This window comes from Macaca thibetana, chromosome 4 (assembly GCF_024542745.1).
Source record: "Macaca thibetana thibetana isolate TM-01 chromosome 4, ASM2454274v1, whole genome shotgun sequence".
In the NCBI taxonomy this organism is placed as follows: domain Eukaryota; kingdom Metazoa; phylum Chordata; class Mammalia; order Primates; family Cercopithecidae; genus Macaca; species Macaca thibetana.
Window position 1 is genome coordinate 86,240,372 of NC_065581.1, and position 22,715 is coordinate 86,263,086.

Below are 22,715 nucleotides of genomic sequence, written 5' to 3' on the forward strand. Positions count from 1 at the left end.
AAGTATGTCCAATCACCAGTTTTTGTATAAAACCCATTTCTTTTATTGTAACATTAACATTTTTTCAGTTTCATATTGGTGAAATCAGGATTCATATTATAATCATTGGCATTCCAGAATTTGATTATTAGTATTTTTTCTCAGTACATAAAATATGGGTGCATCTTACATTTCACGATGTCAGTGAAGTAAAGTATCATTCATGCATTCCTGATAACGATTGTGTCTGCTTCTCTGTCTTGCCTCCAGGGTGAATCATCCCCTGTTCTATTTCCATAGTTCCTGTTTTCTACTCCTACTGATGTTTTCTCCAGTTTACTTCTTTAAATTTCCTACTTTTCTCAAGTAATGTCAGACTATTATACTGTAATAAGGCAATGCTAAATACAATGGTGTCATTGTATCATGGCCCTGCATGATAAAACACTGTTTATGATTCTAAATATGTCTGCTATAGAATTAACTCCAGTTTAACACAGAAGCTAGCAAAAATAAATCTTTATTTGTTTTAATTTGTGAACAGAGTCATAATTCATGAAAACAATGCACTCAGAAGTGGAGTACGGTTGGAATTAAATAAGTCTTACAACCAAAGCAATATGATATATTTAATGACAATAAGATTATCATTCTTTGAGCAGCACTGTGGCTTGGGAGAGTCTGTAGAGATAAAAGGTTTCTGGCTGGGTGCAGTGGCTCATGCCTGTAATCCCAGCACTTTGGGAGGCTGAGACAGGCGGATCAACTGAGGTCGAGAGTTCAAGACCAGCCTGACCAACATGGAGAAACCCCATCTCTACTAAAAAATAAAAAAATTAGCCAGGCATGGTGGCGCATGCCTGTAATCCTAGCTACTCAGGGGCTGAGGCAGGAGAATCGCTTGAACCCGGGAGGCAGAGGTTGCGGTAAGCCAAAATCAAGCCATTGCGCTCCATCCTGGACAACAAGAGTGAAACTCTGTCTCAGAAGAAAAAAAAAAAAAAGATTTCTAAACTAGTCCAGATGCCCTGTACCACCCAATTACCCATGTTTATGCACCTTTGTTCTTCATTGGTCCATGAGGCTGGGAAATCTAGTGGTCTTGGGTCCAGCAACTCCATAGTGGGGAAGCTGTCCTCACAAGCACCGGCATGGTGGGGACCTGCCTTGATCTCTAGTGCTGCGGAAAAAGCCAGTCTCTCACCACCTCTTCCCACAGCCTAGGATCCTGCCACAATGAATGACTTGCCCACAGACCCTGTTCTCTGCAATGGCAAACCTTCCCGTTCTCCCCATGCATCTGCTTAGGCTGGTCTCTTGGCTGGTAGGGCTTCCTGGTCTTTAGGTCTGCCCAGCCCAATGCAGCAGCTACTAGCAGCTGTGCTTACTGAGCCCACTTGAGTGTGGATGGTATAACCAAGGAACTGAGTTTTCAATTTTATTGAACTTCAACTAATCTAAATAATAATTGTTATTACTTTAGCGATAGGGTCTTGCTCTTTCACTCAGGCTGGACTGCAGTGGCTTGATCACAGCTCACGGTAGCCTGGAACTCCTGGGCTCAAGCAATCGTCCCGCCTTAGCCTCCTGTGTAGCTAGAACCCTAGGCACATACCACCACACCCAGTTAATATTTCTAACTAATTTAAATTTAAATAGGCATGTGGCTAGTGGCTACCATATTGGACAGCCCAGATCTAGGATGTATTCTGTCCCATTTCTTCTTCTTAAAATCCTGACCTTCAAGGGGCATCTCAGGGCTGCTTTCTCCATGAGGTCCATCTCCCTGGTGGGACTGTTTTTCCTCCCTCGGAATTCCCATCTCACACTGAACTCTTACTGAGGCACTAAACACTCTTAACCTTATATTATAGATATTTGTGTGGCATTTCCTCTACTAGTTCCTTCTCTGAGAGCTTTGACTACTCTTATTCTTAATTTGGACCCCACTGTACCTAGTGCAGAGATACTTTAAAATGTTTTTGCCTGAATATATAACAGTAACACTGCAATTAACATTAACAATAAGGAATTGACAAGAGTTGCTGTGTAGTAAAGGACTAACCTTGCCCCAAAAAAGGTTTGAGCCTTGGTCCCAGCTCCTGGGAGGCAACCTCTGTGCCCTTGGAATGTCCTGTGAGATAGAAGGGTCTTTGTCTACTGGTGCCTTGGGCCACACCAGGTAATCTATGCCAGCAATGTGATTTATGATAGGTTCCCTGGACCTCAAGGTACCGGCTCAACCTCTGGAGGGGCAAAAGACTAAAGTCAGCCATGTGGGCAATCAGCCATAAATCCATGACCAACCCCAGTAAAAAAAAAACTGTACACCGTGGTGAGCTTGGGTGAGTTTCCCTGGCTGGCAATACTCCATGCACATTGCTACGCATCATTGCTGGGCAAAATTAGCTCTATCTGTGTAACTTCACTGGAGGAGGACAGTTGAAAGTTCTGGACCTGGCATCTCCCAGACCCTGCCTTATATGCTAAAGAGTAAAAGCAACAACAACCAGAATGGGTCTATGGTGTAAATGGGGTTGAAGGAGGGGAAAAAGCAGAAGTACATCATGCCACATGTAGAATGAGCACAGCTTAGAGAAGATCTCTAAGGAAAGAGACTCTATTTTTTCATTTCCACAGTACCTGATGCAGAGTGGGACCTCAATATTTAAAGAATGGTTGAATGGATGGCTAAATGAATAATCTCCTCTAATATTGCAAAATCCTGTGGGTTGCCATACTCCCACAGGCAAATCATTTCCTGTCTGGGATCTGAGCTCTTTTTCCTTCTAGGTAGGCACTTAATCCAGTTGTATAGGTTTATGGGGTTTTTTTGTTCCTAATTTCCTATCTCCTATCCAGAATGCCCCTAACCTTGCACTTCAGTTCTTCCTTTTCCCTCCACAGCTGAATCCTAGGCATCCTGAGGGTCTAAGAATGTCTAGGAGGCATTTGAGTCCTTATTTATAGGAGGGGAGTTCTTGTTAACTAGTTCACACACAAGAACAGAAGGTCCCAGAGAGACGTGAAGTGTGACGTGAGACATAGCATGAACAAGGAGTAGCCCCACGAGGTCTGGGGTCAGGGTAGCTGGAGGGCTCCTGGGCTCCTCTGAGAGATGAGTGCTGCTCAGGGTGGTCCAGTAGCTGCTGCTCTGTCTGGTGAGGGGCGTGTGGTCAACAAGTCCACCTGTCAATGACTGGCCAGGCCCCCTTGATGTCTATGCCCTCTTCTAGGAACAGCCTTGGAACCCCTAGGAAAACACTGACCAATAAATTAAGTTGAAAAAAATGTAGGAGGCAGGGAATATCAACCTAGAGTATTTGTCAATGGCATGGGTGTTCTGGAAGATACGAAAACCCATCTGGCCCTTCAGAAGCCCCTTCTTTCTGGCAGCGTTGGCGTCACCACTCAGGCCCAGGTGGACCACTGTTTTGTCTTGCCTTTCTTCTTCCGTTAGGATATGGCTTCTGGGATACCCAGCCAGGCTGTTGGCCTCAGACTCACTGTAGCTTCCATCCAGCATCATGGTTTTCGAATGAAGCATTCCACACATGCCCGGGAACTATGGGCAGCAAGCACAAAGAACATCATTAAGCCTTGTGAGGTGGGCAGAGGAGGGAGCCTGGCCCAAAAGCAAAGCCACATTGCTACTCAGAACCACAGAAAGACAGCACTAGAAAGATCTCCAGAGATTACTTAGTCCAACGATCCTCTACCCTGGTTGCATATTAGAATCATCTGCACAGCTCTTTAAACTGGCCATGCCTGGGCTGTACTTTAGAGCAATTAATTTAAAATTCCCAGGTGATTCTACTGTGTAGCCAGAATCGAGAATCACTGATCTAGTCCAAATCCCTCAATTGTAGAGGCAAAACCTAAGACCCAGAGAGCTATACGATTCTGAGACCACACAGCTGGTGTCAGAGCAGGACTTGAAATCCACATAGTCTGATTCTAGCTGCAGGACTCCACCTTTCTGTGCATGAATCAAAAGATGACTAGGAGCCAGGCGCAGTGGCTCATGCCTACAATCTCAGTGCTTTGAGAGGTCAAGGCAGGAGGATTGCTTAAGGCCAGGATTTCAAGACCCAGCCTGGGCAACATAGTGAGACTCCTCCTCTACAAAAAAAAAAAAAAAATTTTTTTTAATTAGCCAGGCATGGTGGCATCCACCTGTAGTCCTAGCCACTCAGGAGGCTGAGGCAGGAGGATCATTTGAGCTCAAGAGGTCAAGGCTGCAGTGAGCAGTGATCATGCCACTGCATTCCAGCCTGGGTGACAGAGCAAAACCCTGTCTCTTTTTTTAAAAAAGAAAGAAAAAGATGATGAGGTAGAAGAGTGTCCTTATCTTAAAAAGTTACATTTAAGAATCAAGGGTCATGGTATCTGCAATGTATTTTTAGACAGTTCAACTGCACCAACAGATACATGTTTATATGGAGAAAATGTACATTCATTCAGAAAATGAATGCATAATCCATTTTCTCCATATAAGCATGTATCTGTTGGTGCAGTTTTTGCCACACAAAAATGGAAAAATGTTAGCAATGTTGGATCTAGGTGCTGGGTACCTGAATGTACATGACCCTATTCTTCTAATAGTTTCTGCAAGTATGAAAGTGTTCATAAGACATTCTAAGTGGGAGGAAAGGAAATAGTTTCGCTTGACTTCTCCCCATAGTTTAGTCAGTAGAGAGTGGGCTTCCACTGGTGCCTGGATGCTTGGTGTTGACCAAGGGCAGGAGCCCCACTTGACACAGCCAATTAGCGTTGATTTGAGTATGTTCCTGACCTGGCTCTCAGCCCTTCAGTGCCTCTGGTTTTCCATCTAGGAAAGTGAAATAATGAAGTTTCACAACCTGCCTCTTATTGTTATGGATCTTGAAACTCTCAGATGAATATCATAAAACTTTAGAATGCAAAAATAGATGAATGATTTTATGCAGAATTAGAATTATTGAAGTATTCTTATCCTTGAAGAAATTGTGGTTTGGGGGGGCTATTTTTTTTCATCAGGCATGATTGTTTCATTATTATTTGCTGTGTCTTTGTTCCATCAGTAACAAATCTTTTTTTTTTTTTTTTTTTTTTTTTTTTGAGACAGAGTCTCACTCTATCTCCCTGTCTGGAGTACAATGGCTTGATCTCAGCTCACTGCAACTTCCACCTTCTGGGTTCAAGCGCTTCTCCTGCCTCAGCCTCCTGAGTAGCTAGGATTACAGGTGCCTGCCACCATGCCTAGCTAATTTTTGTATTTTTAATAGAGACAGGGTTTCATCATGTTGGCCAGGCTGATCTCAAACTCCTGACCTCAAATGATCTGCCTGCCTTGGCCTCCCAAAGTGCTGCGATTACAGGCATTAGCCACTGCGCCCGGCCAACAATTCTTGAATAATTAATATAGACTTGTAGATATAAGGGAATTAGGGATAAAAGGTCAGTAAGAGGTCATCTCTCTCTCTTTTTTTTTTTGTTTTTTAGATGGGGTCCTGCTTTATTATTACCCAGGCTGGAGTGCAGTAATGCCATCTGGCTCACTGCAGCCTCCACCTCCTGGGCTCAAGGGATCCTCCCACCTTGACCTCCCAGGTAGCTGGGGCTACAGGCACACGCCACCACACCCAGCTCATTTTTGTATTTTTTGTAAGATAGGGTTTTGCCAAGTTGCCCTGGCTGGTCTCAAACTCCTGGGTTCAAGGGATCCACCTGCCTTGGCCTCCCAAAGTGCTGGGATTATAGGCGTGCACCACCATGCCCAGCCCTATTCAACTCTTTGTATTTAGGTATAATCACACCCAAACTGATAAAATTGTGTGATATTATCATGGGGGGTTATTTATTTATTTAAGGCACAGGTCTTTATTTCTCCTTGCTCTAAACTGAAAATCTTTCTGCTAAAATGAAATAGACTTTTCTCCTACGATTTTAGTTCAAATCAGGAAATGCCAAAAATTCTGATAAATCCCTGTTTTCCAGATTGGCCCGTTTCTAAGAAAGAGGAAGTGGCTCCTGGCATGTCAGACAAGGTCTGGCTAATCAGCCAAAGTATTGGAGCAGCTGAGGGGAGGCAGGCCCTGGGCTCCCACGTGCTCCCACCTGCACTTGTCTGCCATTCAAACCAGGGGTGGGCCTATTGGGTCCCAGGCAGCTTTTCCCTTTACAGAGTGGAAATCACACTTCAGTGAGCATCAGAAGCACCTGGGAGCTTGCTTAAAATGTTGATTCCAGGGTGCCATCCTCAGAGAGTCTGAATCAGTAGACCTAGGGTGTGGTCTGCTGCAGCAAGTCAGGGACCCTGAACAGAGGGACCAGCTGGAGCCACGGCAAAGGAACATAAATTGTGAAGATTTCTTCTTCATATGGACATTTATCCATTCCCAAATAATACTTTTATAATTTCTCATGCCTGTCTTTAATCTCTTAATCCTGTTATCTTCATAAGCTGAGGACGTACATCACCTCAGGACCACTATGATAATTGTGTTAACTGTATAAATTGATTGTAATTCAATCTATGTTGAAATATTGGGGGTGGGTTCCCCCAGTAGTGGTCTCGGGAATCTGTTTTTTGAGAACCTGTCTTAAACCCGGGAATCTATTTTTAGCAGACTCAGGAGGGGATTCCAGGGCAGGTACTCCATGGCTTCCACTTAGGAACCTCAGCTCTATTGGGAACCATTTCAATGACCATGAATATTAGTTTCTCTGTGAGGCAGCAGATGGTGCCTTCTCACCTCTGTCTGCTCTCCAGCAACCGTGCTTCTTGGTCTTAAACCCTACATTTGACAACAGCAGAGTACGAGCTCTCACCTCCTGGATGTCTGTTCTCACACAGACAGAGGGGGAGACTTAGGGGCCCGAGGCCCTCTCCACAGATGACTTCCTCGTCTCTTTAAACAAAGTCATACAATGGCTGGCAAAGATCAGGACCTGATATGGAAACAGGGCAAGTTGTGCTGGTGAACTGTTCGTTTGTGAGCCCCTGTTTGTCTGATGAGGCCTTTGCTATTTTTTTCAACTGCTCTATACAGGAAAGTCTAATGATTTATAAATCAAAGTGTTTAAATATTGTCCAAAGGCCTGTGATAATGACCAGTGTACAAATTACCAAAGTTTAAACAAGTAAATTTTCTGAAGTAAACAAGGTTTGACTAGAGCTTTAAAAATAAGCAACCTAGTATAATATAATATATTTGGAGATGTAAACTAAAAATAAAGTTCTAAGCCCCCAGACTGACTGAACTGACCCCCCCCTTGGTCAAGGGGACCCCAGAGAAACCTTAAAAACTGAGTTCCCAGTCATGATGGGACAAGAGGCCAGACACACCTTGTTATTCCTCCTCCTTTTGCGGTTTAGACACAACTGACCAGCGTTAATGCTGAAATAGAGATCGTAAGACAGAACAGATTCTTTATGGCCCTAAGAGACCAAATTACGAACAGTACCTAAGGCCATTCTAGGACCACAGTGAAGTCACACACCCCTGCGCTTAGAGAATATACTGTGTGCTGCCACAAGGTTTTTCTTTTTCTCTTTCAACTAAACAAGCACTGGTCTCGAGATAAATGATGTTAAAACAATTTGAGGCTGGAACGGTGGTTCACGCCTGTAATCCCAGCACTCTGGGAGGCCAAGGGGGTAGATGGCTTTGACTCCAGAAGTTTGAAACCAGTCTCAGCAACATGGCAAAATCCCATCTCTTTTAAAAATATAAAAACTAGCTGGATGTGGTGGCGCATGCCTATGGTCCCAGTTACTTGGGAGGCTGAGGTGGGAGGACAGCATGAGCCCGGGAGATGGAGGGCAGTTAGCAACCACTGCATTCCAGCCTGGGTGACACAGCCAGACCCTGTCTTAAAAAAAAAAAAAAATTGCAGCTCACCAACCATCAGACACTGAGTAACCAACCCCTGGCCCCTGTTCCACCAGCCATAACTATAGCTTTGGCTAGACAAGAGAGTGATTTTAGTAACCTTCTCTTGATAAGACCATCAATTCTGGACCAGTCCTGGTCAGTTTACAGAGGCTGTTCACTTGAGTGCCTTTGTGTCCCTTTTGCATATAGGGTCTAACTGTAATACATTGAACTGTTAAGTCTCCACCCCAGGGTGAACATGGGTTGTATGTTACATGCACATTTGTTCAATAGGCATGTGTCAGGACTACCTTCAAAAATATTCATAAATCTTCCTATAGCCTATTGAATATGTATATTTAGCCATATTCAGCATAAAGCTCCTACTCCAACACCTCCTCCTTCAAAGTGCCTGTGTCCAGGTCTTTACAGGAGGCTGCACTCCCCAGCCTGCAGGATGGCCACCTTGCAGACTGGAATCCTTTGTAAGAAATAAAGTCTCCTTTTTCAAATTTATAAATTTTTGATTTTTTTAAGTTAACAGAAACAAAGTGGAAATACTTGACAGGTATAATGCAGGTGTTGAAAGACAATTTTTGAAAAGACAACATATTCTCTTTTCCTAAAATGTAAAGGTCCCATTGACCAAAATGTCATTACATGGCAAAAATAAATTATTTTAATTTTAAAAGCTCCCTTATGCTAAAAGGCTAATGGCCACTCAGTTGTGCATAAATGTGAGATTTTCATGTCCCTTTATCTCCACAGCTTTTAGATGAACACCCATTTTGATTAGTGCAATGATTGACCATGATCAGGGAGCAAGTCAGCATTATTATTATTTACGATTAGGTTGGTGCAAAAGTAATTGCAGTTTATGTCATTACTTTTGCACAGACCTAACACTAAAATGAACAGGAGTCTGACTATGAACGAAAGACTGCCTCCCTGTGCCAAAGGCTCATGAGCATGGCTTTGTGAAATCTCCCAGTTGTATTCTATCTCATAGTTTGCAGTTGACCCTTGAACAACATAGGTTTGAACTGTGGAGATTCACTTAGATTTTCTTCCACCTCTGCCACCCCAGACACAGTAAGACCAATCCCTCTCTTTCGTCCTCCTCCTCAGCCTACTCAGAGTGAAGATGACCAGGATGAAGCCCCTATGACCATCCACTTCCACTTCATGAATTATAAAAATATTTTCTCTTCCTTATGATTTTGATAACATTTTCTCTCTAGCTTACTTTATTGTAAGAATATAGTTTATAATACATATAACATACAAAATAGGTGTTAATCGACTATTTATCTTATCAGTAAGGCTTCCAGTCAACATGAGGCCATTAGTAGTTAAGTTTTGGAGGAGCCAAAAGTTATACTTGGATTTTCTACTGCACAAGGGGTCAGCCCCCCAACCCTGCCTTGTTCAAGGATCAACTGTAGTATAGTATAGTACAGTACAGTATAGATAGTATAGTATTTATTTTTTTATTTTGTTTTTTTTTGAGGTGGAGTCTTGCTCTGTCACCCAGGCTGGACTGCAGTGGTGCAATTTCAGCTCATGGCCACTTCCGCCTCCATGGTTCAAGGGATTCTCCTGCCTCAGCCTCCCAAGTAGCTGGGATTACAGGCATGCACCACCATGCTCGGCTAATTTTTGTCTTTTTAGTAGAGACGGGGTTTCACCATGTTGGCCAGGCTGGTGTTGAACTCCTGACCTCAAGTGATCTGCCCACCTCGGCCTCCCAAAGTGCTGGGATTATAGGCGTGAGCCACCGTGCCAGGCCGATAATATAGTATTTCCAACTTCTTTCTGCATCCACACATAGAAGTTTTTTTCTTTTAAAGAAATATATATAAAATATTTAGCGTTAGTCCTTACTGTGGCTGAATTTTCACTGGGCACTGATAAATAAAGGTGGTTTTTTGTTCTAGAATTCTCCCTTCTCTGGTCATAAGACAGGGAGGCATTGTCCCTAGACATGTTCAGTAACAACAGTGAGAGTTTGTCTAGATCCTGACGTATGTGAAAGATCAAAACAACTTTCACATACATTATCTCATGTGACTCTTACAGTAGAGGTGAGGGTTCTGTAATTTCCCTTTGACAGATGAGAAAACTGAGGCTCAGCATAGGTGGCAAAGTTGAGTCTAAGACCCAAGCCTTCCTGTTCCTAGTCTTTGTCCAAAGACCTTCGTCTTTCTGGAATCCTTTGGGATAGAAGCCAGAACCTATTCTAAAACAAGATCCTCCTCCTTTTGCACAAACATCTTCTTTTTCTACATGCAACCCCTGCCTCTGCCTCCTGCCCAGCCAACGTTCATTTTCACCCAGTAGCATGGACTTAGACAAGGGCGGAAGAAGCCCTCTCACCTTCTCCCTCAGCTTCCGTTCCTTGCGCTCCTGCACGGTGGTCAGGTAGTTGACGGCCGCGTACTCCAGCACCGAGAGGAACACGAACACAAAGCTGACCCAGAGGTAGATGTCCACAGCCTTGACGTAGGAAACACGCGGCATGGAGGCGTTCACGCCCGTGATGATGGTGGTCATGGTCAGCACCGTCGTGATACCTGCAACACCTGGCCTTAGTTGGGCTGCTGACAGAGGTCTAGAACTGCCCCCACATCTCACTAAGTCACGATTACTCTGTATCTTAAACCACGTGAAAAAGTACCAGGTGTGTTTCTGCCTCGGAGAGGGGCAAGGATCTGCCCCACCAGCAGCCAGGCCTATTCTCCCCGGAGCCAACCCGCTGCTTGTCTCATTATCCTTCAGGCACCTGAAAGACTGCGTTTCTGTGATGTGGCCGACAAGGAGAGGACCTGTTCTCATGTGGAATTAAAGACAGCGACTAAAGGACACCTCTGAAGGAACGTTCCCAGACTTCAAGGAATAGGCACGTTCTCCCTCATCTAAAGTACCTGAAGACTGTGGAAATTCCCAGAGGCCCATCGTGCGGGATTCTTCTTCACTCTCTCTTGCTGCTTAAACCCTCACCTTTCTCAAAGCCCCACCTAATGTTGTCTAAATTTACAACGACATGTTGTAAACTCTCACTCTGGAATTCAGGGTCTGTAAAAGGCTAAACCACAGCTCCAGGGAACGTGGCCGTCCTTTTCCCAGAAATCTCATATTCTGTGCCCTGCTTCCAAGCCCTCAGTCTGTCTAAACAAGGCCAGCAAATGAAGTTTTTGTATTTACAGAAGGAATTGTTGGCATTTGCAGAATCATCTTATTTATCTAAATACTGAGCTCTGATACTACCAGTTGTCGACGTCTATACCCCAAATCTTTCTGAAGTGTTGCAGTCACAGTTGATGTTGTTTTAGCTCCCTCTGGCTCTCACAATGTGGAGGAAACTGAGGCCAGCATCTAGATGGTAAAGGCAAGAAGCAGGAGAAGTTGCTCCTTCTGACTCTAATAGCTCATCAGTTAAGAACTCTAAATAATGATTTTTACTTTTTGTAAACATAGTGATAAGTTGAAAAAAATAACCACCCTACCACATCTTATGAAATGCTTTTACCCAGTGAAACTCTGGCAGGCACAGCTCTGCGGTCGATCCAGAAGGACACCCAGGACAGCATGACCATCAGAGTGGCGGGGAAATATGTTTGGAGCAAGAAGAAGAAGATGTGGCGACGCAACGTGAAATTGATGTACAGACGGTTGTACCAGCCTGGGGGACACAGGAAGAAGCCAGTGAGGTTCCATCTGAGAGGTAAAAGCAAACTGTATCCCTGGGAACCCGTCTTTCACTGACATGGCCCTCATCAGCAACAGAAAGTTGAAATTAATGATCAGTTGGCTTAACATAATACCTTTCTTTTCCAAAATCTAAGCACTTTCTCGTATATATAAATATCTTGCCAATATCTAGTACATTTACTATCTCAGTTGGTATTACCTAACTTCTCTTCACAGTATTTTGGGAAAGGGTAGAACTAAACAGAAGGGAAGTTTTAGTCATTTGGGTTTTTGTTTGTTTGTTTTTGAGACAGGGTCTTGCTCTGTAGCCCAGGCTGGAGTACAGTGGCACACTCACAGCTCACTGCAGCCTCAACCTCTCAAGCTCAAGCGATCCTCCCACCTCAGCTTTCTGAGTAGCTGGAACTACAGGTGCGTGCCACCATGCTTAGCTAATTTTTTTTTTTTTTTGTATTTTTTTGTAGAGACGGGTTTCGCCATGTTGCCTAGGCTATAGTTGTTTGTTCTGTATTTGTAATTTCCAAATTACAACCATATTTCTTGAGTGACTTGCTGCTCAAGAGCATGAGAGGTTGGAATAGTTCTATTTTGTTGAGGCCAGTACCACTGAGGCAGGAGCTGGGGGAGCTAGGCTCTGGTCACTGTCACCTTTGTTGTGAAATTGTCACCTTTATTGTAAGACCCTAACCCTTTACCATGCAAACTCCACATCTGTCACAGAAAGAAATAGGCTGTTCACATGATTCTAAAGTCTGACATTTGGGACATGAGGAAATGAGACTCTTAGAGGCTTTTCCAAAGCCTTAGCTAGAGTCAGTTGCGCTTGTTTCAACGCAGGCCTCCAATGCCCAGGCTAGTGTACAGTTCACTGGCACTAAGTATATTATTCACAATGTAGTACAACCATCACCACTATTCATTGCCAGAACTTGTTCATCATCCCACATAGAAACTCTGCACCCATTAAACAATAACTCTCCATTCCCCCTCCCATGAGTTCCTGGGAACCTTTATTCTATTTCTCTCTCCTTATTTTTTTGAATAGAGACAGGCTTTTGCTCTATTGCCCAGGGTGGAGTGCAATGGCACAATCATAGCTCACTGCAGCCTCAAACTCCTGGGCTCAAGCAATCCTCCCTACTCAGCCTCCTGAGTAGCTAGAACCAGGGGCATGTGTCACCATGCCTGGCTAATTTTTTTTTTTTTTTTTTTTTTTTTTTGAGACAGAGTATCACTCTGTCCCTGAGGTTGGAGTGCAGTGGCGTGATCTCAGCTCACTGCAATCTTCGCCTCCTGGATTCAAGCAATTCTCCTGTCTCAGCCTCCCAAGTAGCTGGGATTATAGGAGCGTGCCACCATGCTCAGCTAATTTTTGTATTTTTAGTAGAGATGGGGTTTTGCCATGTTGGCAAGGCTGGTCTCGAACTCGTGGTAGGCAGAAGCCAGAATGTATTCTAGGCTACATTATTTTAATAATCAAAATTTAGGCTGAGCATGATGGCTCATGCCTGCAGTCCCAGCACTTTGGGAGGCCGAGGTAGGAGGATTGCTTGAGTCCAGGAGTTCGAGACCAGCTTGGGCAACATAGTAAGACCTCATGTCTACAAAAAAAAAAAAAATTGGCTGGGCATGGTGGCACGTGCCTGTAGGCCCAGCTAATCAGGAGGCTGACGTGGGAGGATCACTTGAGCCTGGGAGGTTGAGGCTGCAGTGAACCATGATCTTGCCACTGCACTCCAGCTTGGGAGACAGAGTGAGACCTTGTCTCAAAACAAAAAACAAAACACACACAAAACATATTTTCCTTGGGGTTAAGGCTGAAGAAGAATTCAAATGTGCTTTCTTGCACATTTGAATCAGATTGTGGCAAAAGATAGCTACCAGTGCTACTGTAGAAGGCCAGTCTGGAAGTCGTGTGAAATTTCTGAATCAGAAACTGAGACAAGGAGATCTTCTCGTCTGTTTTTAGGGATTCATCCCCATTCTTCCAGTACAGCATCAGATCTTCATCTGTATAGGCATCTTTGGGAAGAGGAAAACAAGTTAATGTGACTCCTTTGCTTCTGATGCAGGGTGAAGTAACAGGGAAATCCCATGCCAGTCCAGAGGTAAATAGGTCTTAACGCTGGCAGGCAGGGCTCAGCCTCATGATTACTAAAATGGCACCAAGATCAGAGAGGAAAGAAGGCAAAGGAATTAGGAATGCTGATACTTACAGCTCTCCAGCTCCAAAGAACAGGTCTGGGAGTCCAGGGGAAAGTGGCTGAAGTCCATGTTGCACATGGCAGTGACCGTAATCCTAGACAACCCAGAGTCACATATTGGCTTGTGCAGTGAATTATTGGCTCCTACATATGCCCAGAGCAAGAAGGCACAGTACACAACCGAGCAGCTGCCTCCTCACATCTGCTGCAGAAGCTTGGAAACATAGTTATCTGAGTTATAGAACCTTAACTTCTAGAGTTTTGTCATCTGTAGTAGAGGATTAGTGCTCTGCCAGATCCCTGTTACTGGGCTGGTGCGCCCCTTCCCCAGCCACTGGCGGTGCTGGCTGCTAATGGCTCTCTCCCGTGCCTCTCTCTGGGCTTTGCCCTCAGCCAGCAGGGCCACCTCCTCAGGAGACACCTGGGAGGCCCCCTACTCAACTTCCACCCAAGGCCAGAAGTGTCTAGTATCAGCATTGCATTCTGGTGAACTGTACAAGCAGACCAGGGGGATGTGGGACAATGAGCTTCATCAGTGACAAGTAGGAAAAAAGCATTTTTTTTTAAAGATGTGTAACATGACTGCTTACATGACTCCCTGTACTCCAGAAGCCAGTCTGCAATAGCCCTCAATACACAGTAGCTATTTTTTAGGGGGGGATGGGAGGATGCTTTTTTTTAATCTTTTTTTTTTTTAAAGCTATTTTTAAAAAAATCTTTATTACCAATCAACTAGAATGACATGCTCTCAGGGAACAGAAGGTACAGCATGTGGAAGGTCATTGTCTCATTCAGGCCAAAGTAGTCTTCTCACCCAAGCTTAAGACCCCCAGTGATGGGGAAGTCATCCCCTGCTGGGGTGGCCATGTCATGTTTAGATAGTTCTGACTGGCATCAGAAGGCTCCTCCCATCCAGGAACCCACAGACCCAACCACAGTGACAGTCTTCAGGGCCAAAGGGCCTGACCACACATACTGGAATGGCATTGGACAAAGGAACAGTGGCTCCCGGACAGCTACCTCATGCTGTACAGCACGTGTCCATCCGGGAACACCCTCAGCATGATGTTGTCAGTGGTGGTGTCATGAGTGAACGACCTTTTGGAGTGAACAAAGAAGACATCAGGGACCCAGATCTTCTTCACCAGCCGGCCATCGAAGGTCATGCTCTTGTTGCTGGCGCTGGAGAAAGCTAGCCTCTCATCCTTCCAGTAATGTCGCAGGTACAGGGTCATCGTGAAGTCCTGTGGGAGCCGGGGTGAGACCAGACACAAACAGTTTAGAAAGTTTTCTTCCTTACAATCAACCCATCATCCACTACTGTGATGGACATCTCAGGCTCAGCCTCCAGGTTCAGAGGTGACAGTTCTGCAGCCCTGTGGCATGATGGCACTGTGCAGCTGGAAAGAGAATGGCCCATTTTTATGCATCATGCACTTGGAGCCCAGGAGACTGAGCACCCAGCCCCTCAGGCTTTGCAAATGAAAACTGTGGCTGTGCTCGCAGCCTGGCCTGGCAGCCAGTGGGGAAGGATTTCTCCAAAGTTCTGCTCTCTTCCACTTAGACCTCTCCACACATGGTTCCTTACCCACTGGCTAACCATTCCATTTCAGCTTAGTGGCCACTTCCAGAAACCTGGATAGTCGAAGTCCCTCTTAGGAGGATTCTTGCCATTAGGCTTGTAAGATCTTTGAAGGAAAAATTGTGTCTTTCCCACCATTGCATCCCCATTCACTGTAGAATTTAGTGCTGGGAAAGCACGTAGTAGACGCTTAATAAATATTTGCTGGTTGAAAGATCGGGGAGATAAATGGATGAGGGGCTGGGCAGCTGCATACCTACTATAATTTCTGCCTGAAATCTTATCCTGTTCAAAAGTGTCTCCTTGCCTGCATGATTGATTCCTTAAGAGTTTGGTCCTCCCCATAGCCAGAGCTGACACAGGTGCAAATGGAAAAATAACTGCCCAGAAGATCCTCTTCTGGGTGGAGAAAGGCTGGAAAGAGTGCATGGTTGTGGTGGGCCCAGAGGGAGCCCCGGGAAGAGAGGAAAGAATGAGTGAGCACTGGGATAGTGCATGCATGAGAGTCTGTCCCTAGACTGATCCTGGCTCCCAGCGCATCAGTAGCTGCCAGGAACTCCCCTTCCACGCACAAGGAGAGCAGCCAATACATGAGTAGGAAGAAACCAGCCAAATACCCCTTCTGGTTATTTCCCTTCTAGGTCACAGAGCTGAAGAGCAGGCTCTGAGGGCCATTGCCCGGGGGAAGTGCAGATTCACAAACACCAGCTGTGTATGGCTACCTTGGATATTACCTACCTACTGCTGGAGTCCACCTGCCTTCCCACGGGTTGGTGGTTGCTCTGTGAGAGGCAGGTCATTCTAGATACCTCTCCCTGCGATCCTGAGCCACACAGGACAAAAGTCTTTGCACTCAGCACAGACATCTGGGTTGATTCAGTCTAGGGCAGCCAGGCTGTCCTAGACACAGCTGGTTCTGGAACTGGGCTCAGCTGTTGGATATCCAAAGAGGCTGGCAATGTACAATCTAGCATCTTGGAAACTGTCATACCTGCACCTTTCACACCTGGGCCCCATATTTTACCAGGTGCTGGAGCTATGGGGGGTGCACAACCTCAGTATCAATCATATCAGCTCTGCCGGGCTGGGTCGATTAGGAGCCAGGGGAGTTCCCACTCTTCAAGGGCAGATGACAGCATTGCAAGTGGGATGCAGTGCTGGAAAGTGGAGCCTCCCCAACTTTTATTTATTCCACATATTTTCAGGGCCCCCGGGGGGCCACACTGGACTAGACTTGGAGATATTGGGGTAAAGAAAAACATGAGTCCCTGCATTCATGGAGCTTATAGTCAAGCATGGAAGACAACCAATATGCAAGCAAAACCCCCAAATAAATATATAGCACAATTATAAATGATGATGTAGGCTATGAAGAAGAAACAGAAATTCTTTAGATCAGGAAGTCAGGAAAGCCTCTTTGATGAAGTCTCATTTTAGCTAAGGCCTGAAGGATAAGAAGGAGATAGCTGTGGGGAGGGCCAGAGCTGGAGCATGCTCAAGATCCCTGAGGCAGAAGAAAGAGAAGTTTGCAAACTGAAAGAGAGGCAGACAGAAGAAGGAAGAGAGGAGGCTGGGGCCCTGGGGCGGGGGGTGCACCCCTCCACTGGGAGCCCTGCAGGACACCCAGGCCTGTGGTGGTAGAATGGGGGTAGACGTGGAGTGGGGGGCACTGCCGCAGAGTGAGTTGGGGAACTGCACATGCAGCAGGAACTGAACATCAGAAAGCTGCAAAATTTCAGCCTGAAACTGTCCACCTCCAGTACCCCTCCAGGTGTGGTTCGCCTGGTCACGTGCATTATTTGCAGCATGTTGAAAATGCAAAGTCTCACTCCCAGAGATTCTGAATCAGGAAGTGTGAAATGGGGCCCAGGAACCCACATTTAACCAACTCCTCGGGTTATTTTTGCCCACGCAGCTTGAGAATGCCCACTCTAGATTTTACCGCTCCAGGGTTGACTTCCAAGTGCCCATTTTATCACCTCCAGCTCCTGCTCTGCCCACACGGGCACAGCCTGCACCAAAGAAGCCCACCACACTACAGACTCTCACGCTGTCTCACTGGAGGCCGCTGCATACCATGTCCACCTCGGAGATGCTGTCCAGGCTCTCCACCTGCACGTCCACGCCCACTGGGATGGCAGGGCCTGCAGAAGAGCAGAGACAGCTGGTTAAGGCACCTTCCTCTCTACCTCTGGGCTGGGAACAGCCCCCGTTGGCTTCCCCCGGGGAGCCAGGACTGGAGCAGGACTAGGGCAGAGGTTTAGAATTCTATGAGGATTTCTTGCTAGTTCCTGACGTGTTGGGTGTCTGAGCTCTCTCCACGAGGTCAGCAACTGTGCCTGCCTTACGTGCCATCCCTCGGTCAGGCTAGATGTGTAATCCATGCTTATTGAATGAATCGATGAGCTGATCACTACTTTTTACATCCCAGGGCTGTCTCTGTAGGGTAGATGTAATAATGTTGCTCTAGTGCCTGACCGGAGACACTGGTCATTGGGCCTCCTGTGACGACTGAAAAAGAGAATGAGGCCTAAGAGCCTCCAACTCTGGGCTGGGCACCTGCATGCCCTGGTCTGGATTCATTCAGTCATTCAGGATCTACCTACGCAGACCCTGACATATAGCTGGGGTCCAGCCTTCTAGAGGCCTTCAACCCAGGGTGAGACAAGATCTTCTCTGTGCAATGTCACATCACAGCAGAGGACAATGAAACCTTGTCAGGCCACGTCAGATTAGAAGTATGAGAAAACCCAGCACGGAAACTAGCACTGAACTTCATCTGGCCTACAGCAAGATTTCCAAAACTGAGTTTGTCTGTGGGGTCCTGTCCTTTTCCTTGAGCTGGGTGGTGGTTACGTGGATAAGTTGACCTTAGGAGAATGTAGTGAGTGATACACTTATAATGGGTGCACTTATCTGTGTGTATGTTTTGCTTTAGTAAAATGTTTTTTGGATTTTAATTTTTTTTTTAAACTTAGAAAGGGAAAAACCAACAGCCTGCACCTGTCAGTCATATTAATGAATGCCATTACGCTTGAAGTCAGGTGCAGCTGGGCTGGGCCTCAGGGGAGAGGGCATTGTCCAGAGGCCAGCCTAGCTGTACATGGATCCTCTTGAGCCCTGACCAGGGAACACGGGACCAGGACGTTCTGATCCACTGTGGTCTGAGCGGGGAGAACCTTAGGGGGACTCGGTGAGTCTGAGTCCTGAGGGATGAGCAGAGTTGGAAGGGGCTGAGACTTTGGCCATGGGCAGGGAAGGAGGATCAGAGATTCTCACACGGCATACGTAGGAACTAGAAAGTCCAGTCCTCAGTTCCAGCCCAAATGCAGGGTAAAGGTCCTCTTGGAAGTAGTCCAGGGCAGGGGATGGCCTCACTGACTCCCCCCCGGCTCCACGTAGGCCTGCAAACACTTGAAATCCCACCGTTCAAGATTTCCTGTTTTGGCTGAGCCTGACAGAATGGAAGTATTTTATTCATTACTGGTGAGGTTGGGTGACTATTTTCTGTTTCTTAAACGTGAAAGAAAGTAAGTACAGTGCTTTAATTTTTCCCTCTCAGATAAATCAGGGTATAAGTTGAACGTTCTATTTTTCTGTGTTCCTCAGATGATAGCTAAGATCAGGGCCCATGAGAAATCTTTGCTCTGACAGTCATCCGTATTCTCTTTTTTTTTTTTTTGAGACAGAGTCTCGCTCTGTTGCCCAGGCTGGAGTGCAGTGGCACAATCTCGGCTCACTGCAACCTCTGCGTCCCAGGTTCAAGCAATTCACCTGCCTCAGCCTCCTGAGTGGCTGGAATTACAGGCGCCCACCACCACACCTGGCTAATTTTTTGTATTTTGAGTAGAGGCCAGGGTTTCACCATGTTGGCCAGGCTGGTCTTGAACTCCTGACCACAGGTGATCTGCCCGCCTCGGCCTCCCAAAGTGCTGGGATTATAGGCGTGAACCACCATACCCATCTACATTCTCTTTTTATTCCAGGCTCCGGAAGTGCTTTGAGGGTGCCAGAAATGGGATGGCCCCTGTGGGAGGAAGCCCCTCCTCAGGGCTTACCAATTGCCTGTTTTTCTCCCCTGAGGGACTTGCAACCCGAGGGAGGGTGTGTGGGCAGCCTGGACAGAGCTGTCTCCTAGTACCTGGATCCCACTCCCTGCTAGAGGTTTCCAACACCATTCATTCCCTCATCTTGGGGACCCTTCATTAGTCTGAGGTGTTCAAATGGCCCGGAGTGGCACTTTAAATTCCGGGGTAGCACAGCCTCCTGTGGAAGATGTACAGTAGTCTCCCCTGCTTTCTCTAAAGTGCCAGGTGACCTGCTGGATACAGCAGTCCCAAGAGCCGCAGGGAAGAAACAATATAGCAATGGCCCTCTTGGATTCATGTTCTAGTGGCCTGGTTTTCAGATAATGCGCACAGTGTTCGACCAGGAGCTACTTTTGGCTCAGGCATTTTCCAGATAAAATGTCAGCTGGCCTGGCATTAGTTACTGTGTCTGTTCTCAGGGCCTGGCTTGCTCTTCAGAGCTCCAGTGCGCTTTTAAGGAGAAATTTGGTAAAAACCGCTGGGGAGGCATCAGTGCTCTGGAGGTATTGCCCACGCGGAGTGCAGGTCAAGGTTTCAGGCGCCCCGGGTTGTTGGAGGAAAACAATCTGTCTATTCAGGAGGTCGCAAAGCCACATCCAGGGAAACTCGCACCTCAAGTTTGAGCAGAGACCAAAGGCTCTGCCCTCCTTGGTCTGAGCACTGCCTTTGGCCTGCCCCACTGCCTGGCTCTCCAGATCTCCACTTTGTGGCCCTTCCTAACCTAGGTTTGGGAGAAATTCTTGCAAATTACTGGTCTTTCTCCTTCTTCCATGAACAATTTTATGTTTTGAGTGGGGCTGAGTCCTAACCAGTCCTATTTGAAAGGAAAGTAGTCTCGTTAAACTAACGAGGTTTGGCCCCTTAACACTGCCGTAGGGTTCTCTGCTTTAAGAGAGGGGCTGGGCTGGGTGAAGTGGCTCACACGTGTAATCCCAGCACTTTGGGAAGCCAAGGTGGGTGGATCATCTGAACCTAGGAGTTCAAGAGCAGCCTCAATAACACAGCAAAACCCCGTCTCTACAGAAAATACAAAAATTAGCTGGGCATGGTAGCATGCACCTGTAGTCCCAGCTACTCAGGAGACGGAGGTGGGAGAATTGCTTGAGCCACGGAGGTCCAGGCTTCAGTAAGCTGTGAGCATGTGCCACTGCACTCCAGCATGGGCAACGGAGTGAGACCCTGTCTGTAAATAAATAATTAAAAAATAATAATAATGAGGGATCTGGTAACGCAAAGAGTCTTCTCTTTGGGATTTCTCTTCTCTGGTGAGATTTCAGGCAGTGTAGCCAGTTAGGTGACAAATTCAAGGCACCATTAGGGAAATACATGCTAGCCAAGGGCTCTTTTTGGTTCCTAACTTTCCGCCTTAATTTTTCTTTGCATGGTCGTGGAAAGCACACGTTAGGGATTTATCACATCCAGCAAAACATTGAAAAAGGTAATAAAACATGTCCAAATCAGGTTCACTCCAGGAATGCAAAACTGGTTTTAACACTAGAAAATCAATCAAGGAGTTCCAGTAATAGCAAGCTAAGTAATTCACACTAACATTTCTATTGAAAATTTAAAAATTGGACAAAAATATAAAAACTTACTTTGTTTTCTTTTTTTTTTTTTAAGACTAATCTCGCTCTGTCACCCAGGCTGGAATGCAGGGGCATGATCTCGGCTCACTGCAACCTCCACCTCCTGGGTTCAAGTGATTCTCATGCCTCAGCCTCCCAAGTAGCTGGGATTACAGGTGTGCACCACCGCCCCCAGCTAATTCTTATAGTTTTAGTAGAGATGGAATTTCACTGTGTTGGCCAGGCTGGTCTCAAACTCCTGGCCTCAAGTGATCCGCTCGCCTCAGCCTCCCAAAGTGCTGGGATTATAGGCGTGAACCAATGTGCCACAAGAAAAACTTACTTTTGAAGGCATCAAAGTTAACAAAACAGGCCAGGATTGGGGGTCTGGGGGAAGCAGAGTTCCAAAGGGATGGCCCAGTATTTGGATCTACTTCTCCTAGGGGCGTTTGCCGACTGAGGAGGGGAACTGAGAGACAGAGAGATGCTTTTGATGACTTCAAGGGGCTGTGGGACAGGATTAGGGTCCAAGTGCTCACTTAGTGGAGCTTTGTACTTCATACATTGTACATCCCAAAGACTGCATTCTAGAAATGAAGGTGGACCAGAGTAAATAAACCTTTGTAGGGTTTGCAGCTTAAATTATGTCACTCACTGAACACGGATTAAAGCTCTCTGGAGTGGTAGTCCCCTCAACCAACCTCGGGTGTTAATGCCACCAGGCACCTGGCAGTAATAAATATAAATTATAAATCATTATTTATATTATTATATAAATAAATTCATAAGCAAAAATAAGCAGGTACATCAGACAATAAGGCATACACAATAACCAGCAGGAAAATAAAGAATATAAACAGATCCATAGGGGTCTTTGGATACTGAAATAAGATAGACTTTAAAATATCGAAGTTTACTATGTGCAAAGAGATTTTTAAACATTAAGATTGAGAGTTTCTGCATAAAACTAGAAAACTATAAAACATAGAATCAATATAAATTTCCACATTAACAGACTACAAGAGAAAAATTCTTTACCTCAATAATTGCAGAAAAAGCATTTGTTAAAATCAGTACCTATTTATGATTTTTTAAAAAAAAATGAAAAAGGGAATCATGAAGGAGAGCTACCAAAAAATCTATTAATACCATTTTAATATAGTAAAAACGCCTGTAATCCCAGCACTTTGGGAGGCCGAGGCGGGCGGATCACAAGGTCAAGATCGAGACCACGGTTTTCCCCGTCTCTATGTGATACAAAAAATTAGGAGAGCGCGGTTGTGGGCCAAAAAGGCTGAGGCAGGAGAATCTACCCGGGAGGCGGAGCTTGCAGTGAGCCGAGATCGCGCCACTCACTCCAGCCTGGGCGGCAGCAGAGCGAGACTCCATAGTAAAATGTTGTAAGATTTCCTTTGAAATTGTAAATGAGACAAGAATGCCATTGAGGCCACTACCATTGTCCTGAAGGTTTTAGCCAGTTCTATAGGAAAAGAAAAAAAAAGTTATGACAATTGGAAAGTTATGACATTATTTGCATGTTGTATGATTGAGTATATAAACTTTAAAAATCAGCAGATAAACCATTAGACTGATGAGTTTAACAAGATTGTTAAATATAGAGTCAGTATATAAAAATCAATTACATTTCTCTATACCAGCAGAGTTTAAAAAATGATTTTTTTTAAAGTATCTATCACTTGTGAAAGCATCAAAAGTACCTAGAAATA

The 22,715-nt window shown here is 45.6% G+C and overlaps 1 protein-coding gene across 1 annotated transcript in view; it reads right to left on the bottom strand.

Moving 5' to 3' along the window:
• Positions 1-3,082: 3,082 nt before the first annotated feature.
• Positions 3,083-22,715, bottom strand: part of GABRR2 (gamma-aminobutyric acid type A receptor subunit rho2) — a 66,388-nt gene continuing 46,755 nt past the window's right edge. The window contains exons 4-10 of the mRNA XM_050789537.1: positions 17,412-17,479; positions 14,774-14,997; positions 13,766-13,848; positions 13,431-13,571; positions 11,368-11,520; positions 10,215-10,411; positions 3,083-3,544 (exon numbers count right to left, since the gene is read on the bottom strand). Coding sequence (XP_050645494.1) covers positions 3,233-3,544; positions 10,215-10,411; positions 11,368-11,520; positions 13,431-13,571; positions 13,766-13,848; positions 14,774-14,997; positions 17,412-17,479 — 1,178 coding nt within the window. The 3' untranslated portion in view covers positions 3,083-3,232. The remainder of the gene's footprint in view (positions 3,545-10,214; positions 10,412-11,367; positions 11,521-13,430; positions 13,572-13,765; positions 13,849-14,773; positions 14,998-17,411; positions 17,480-22,715) is intronic.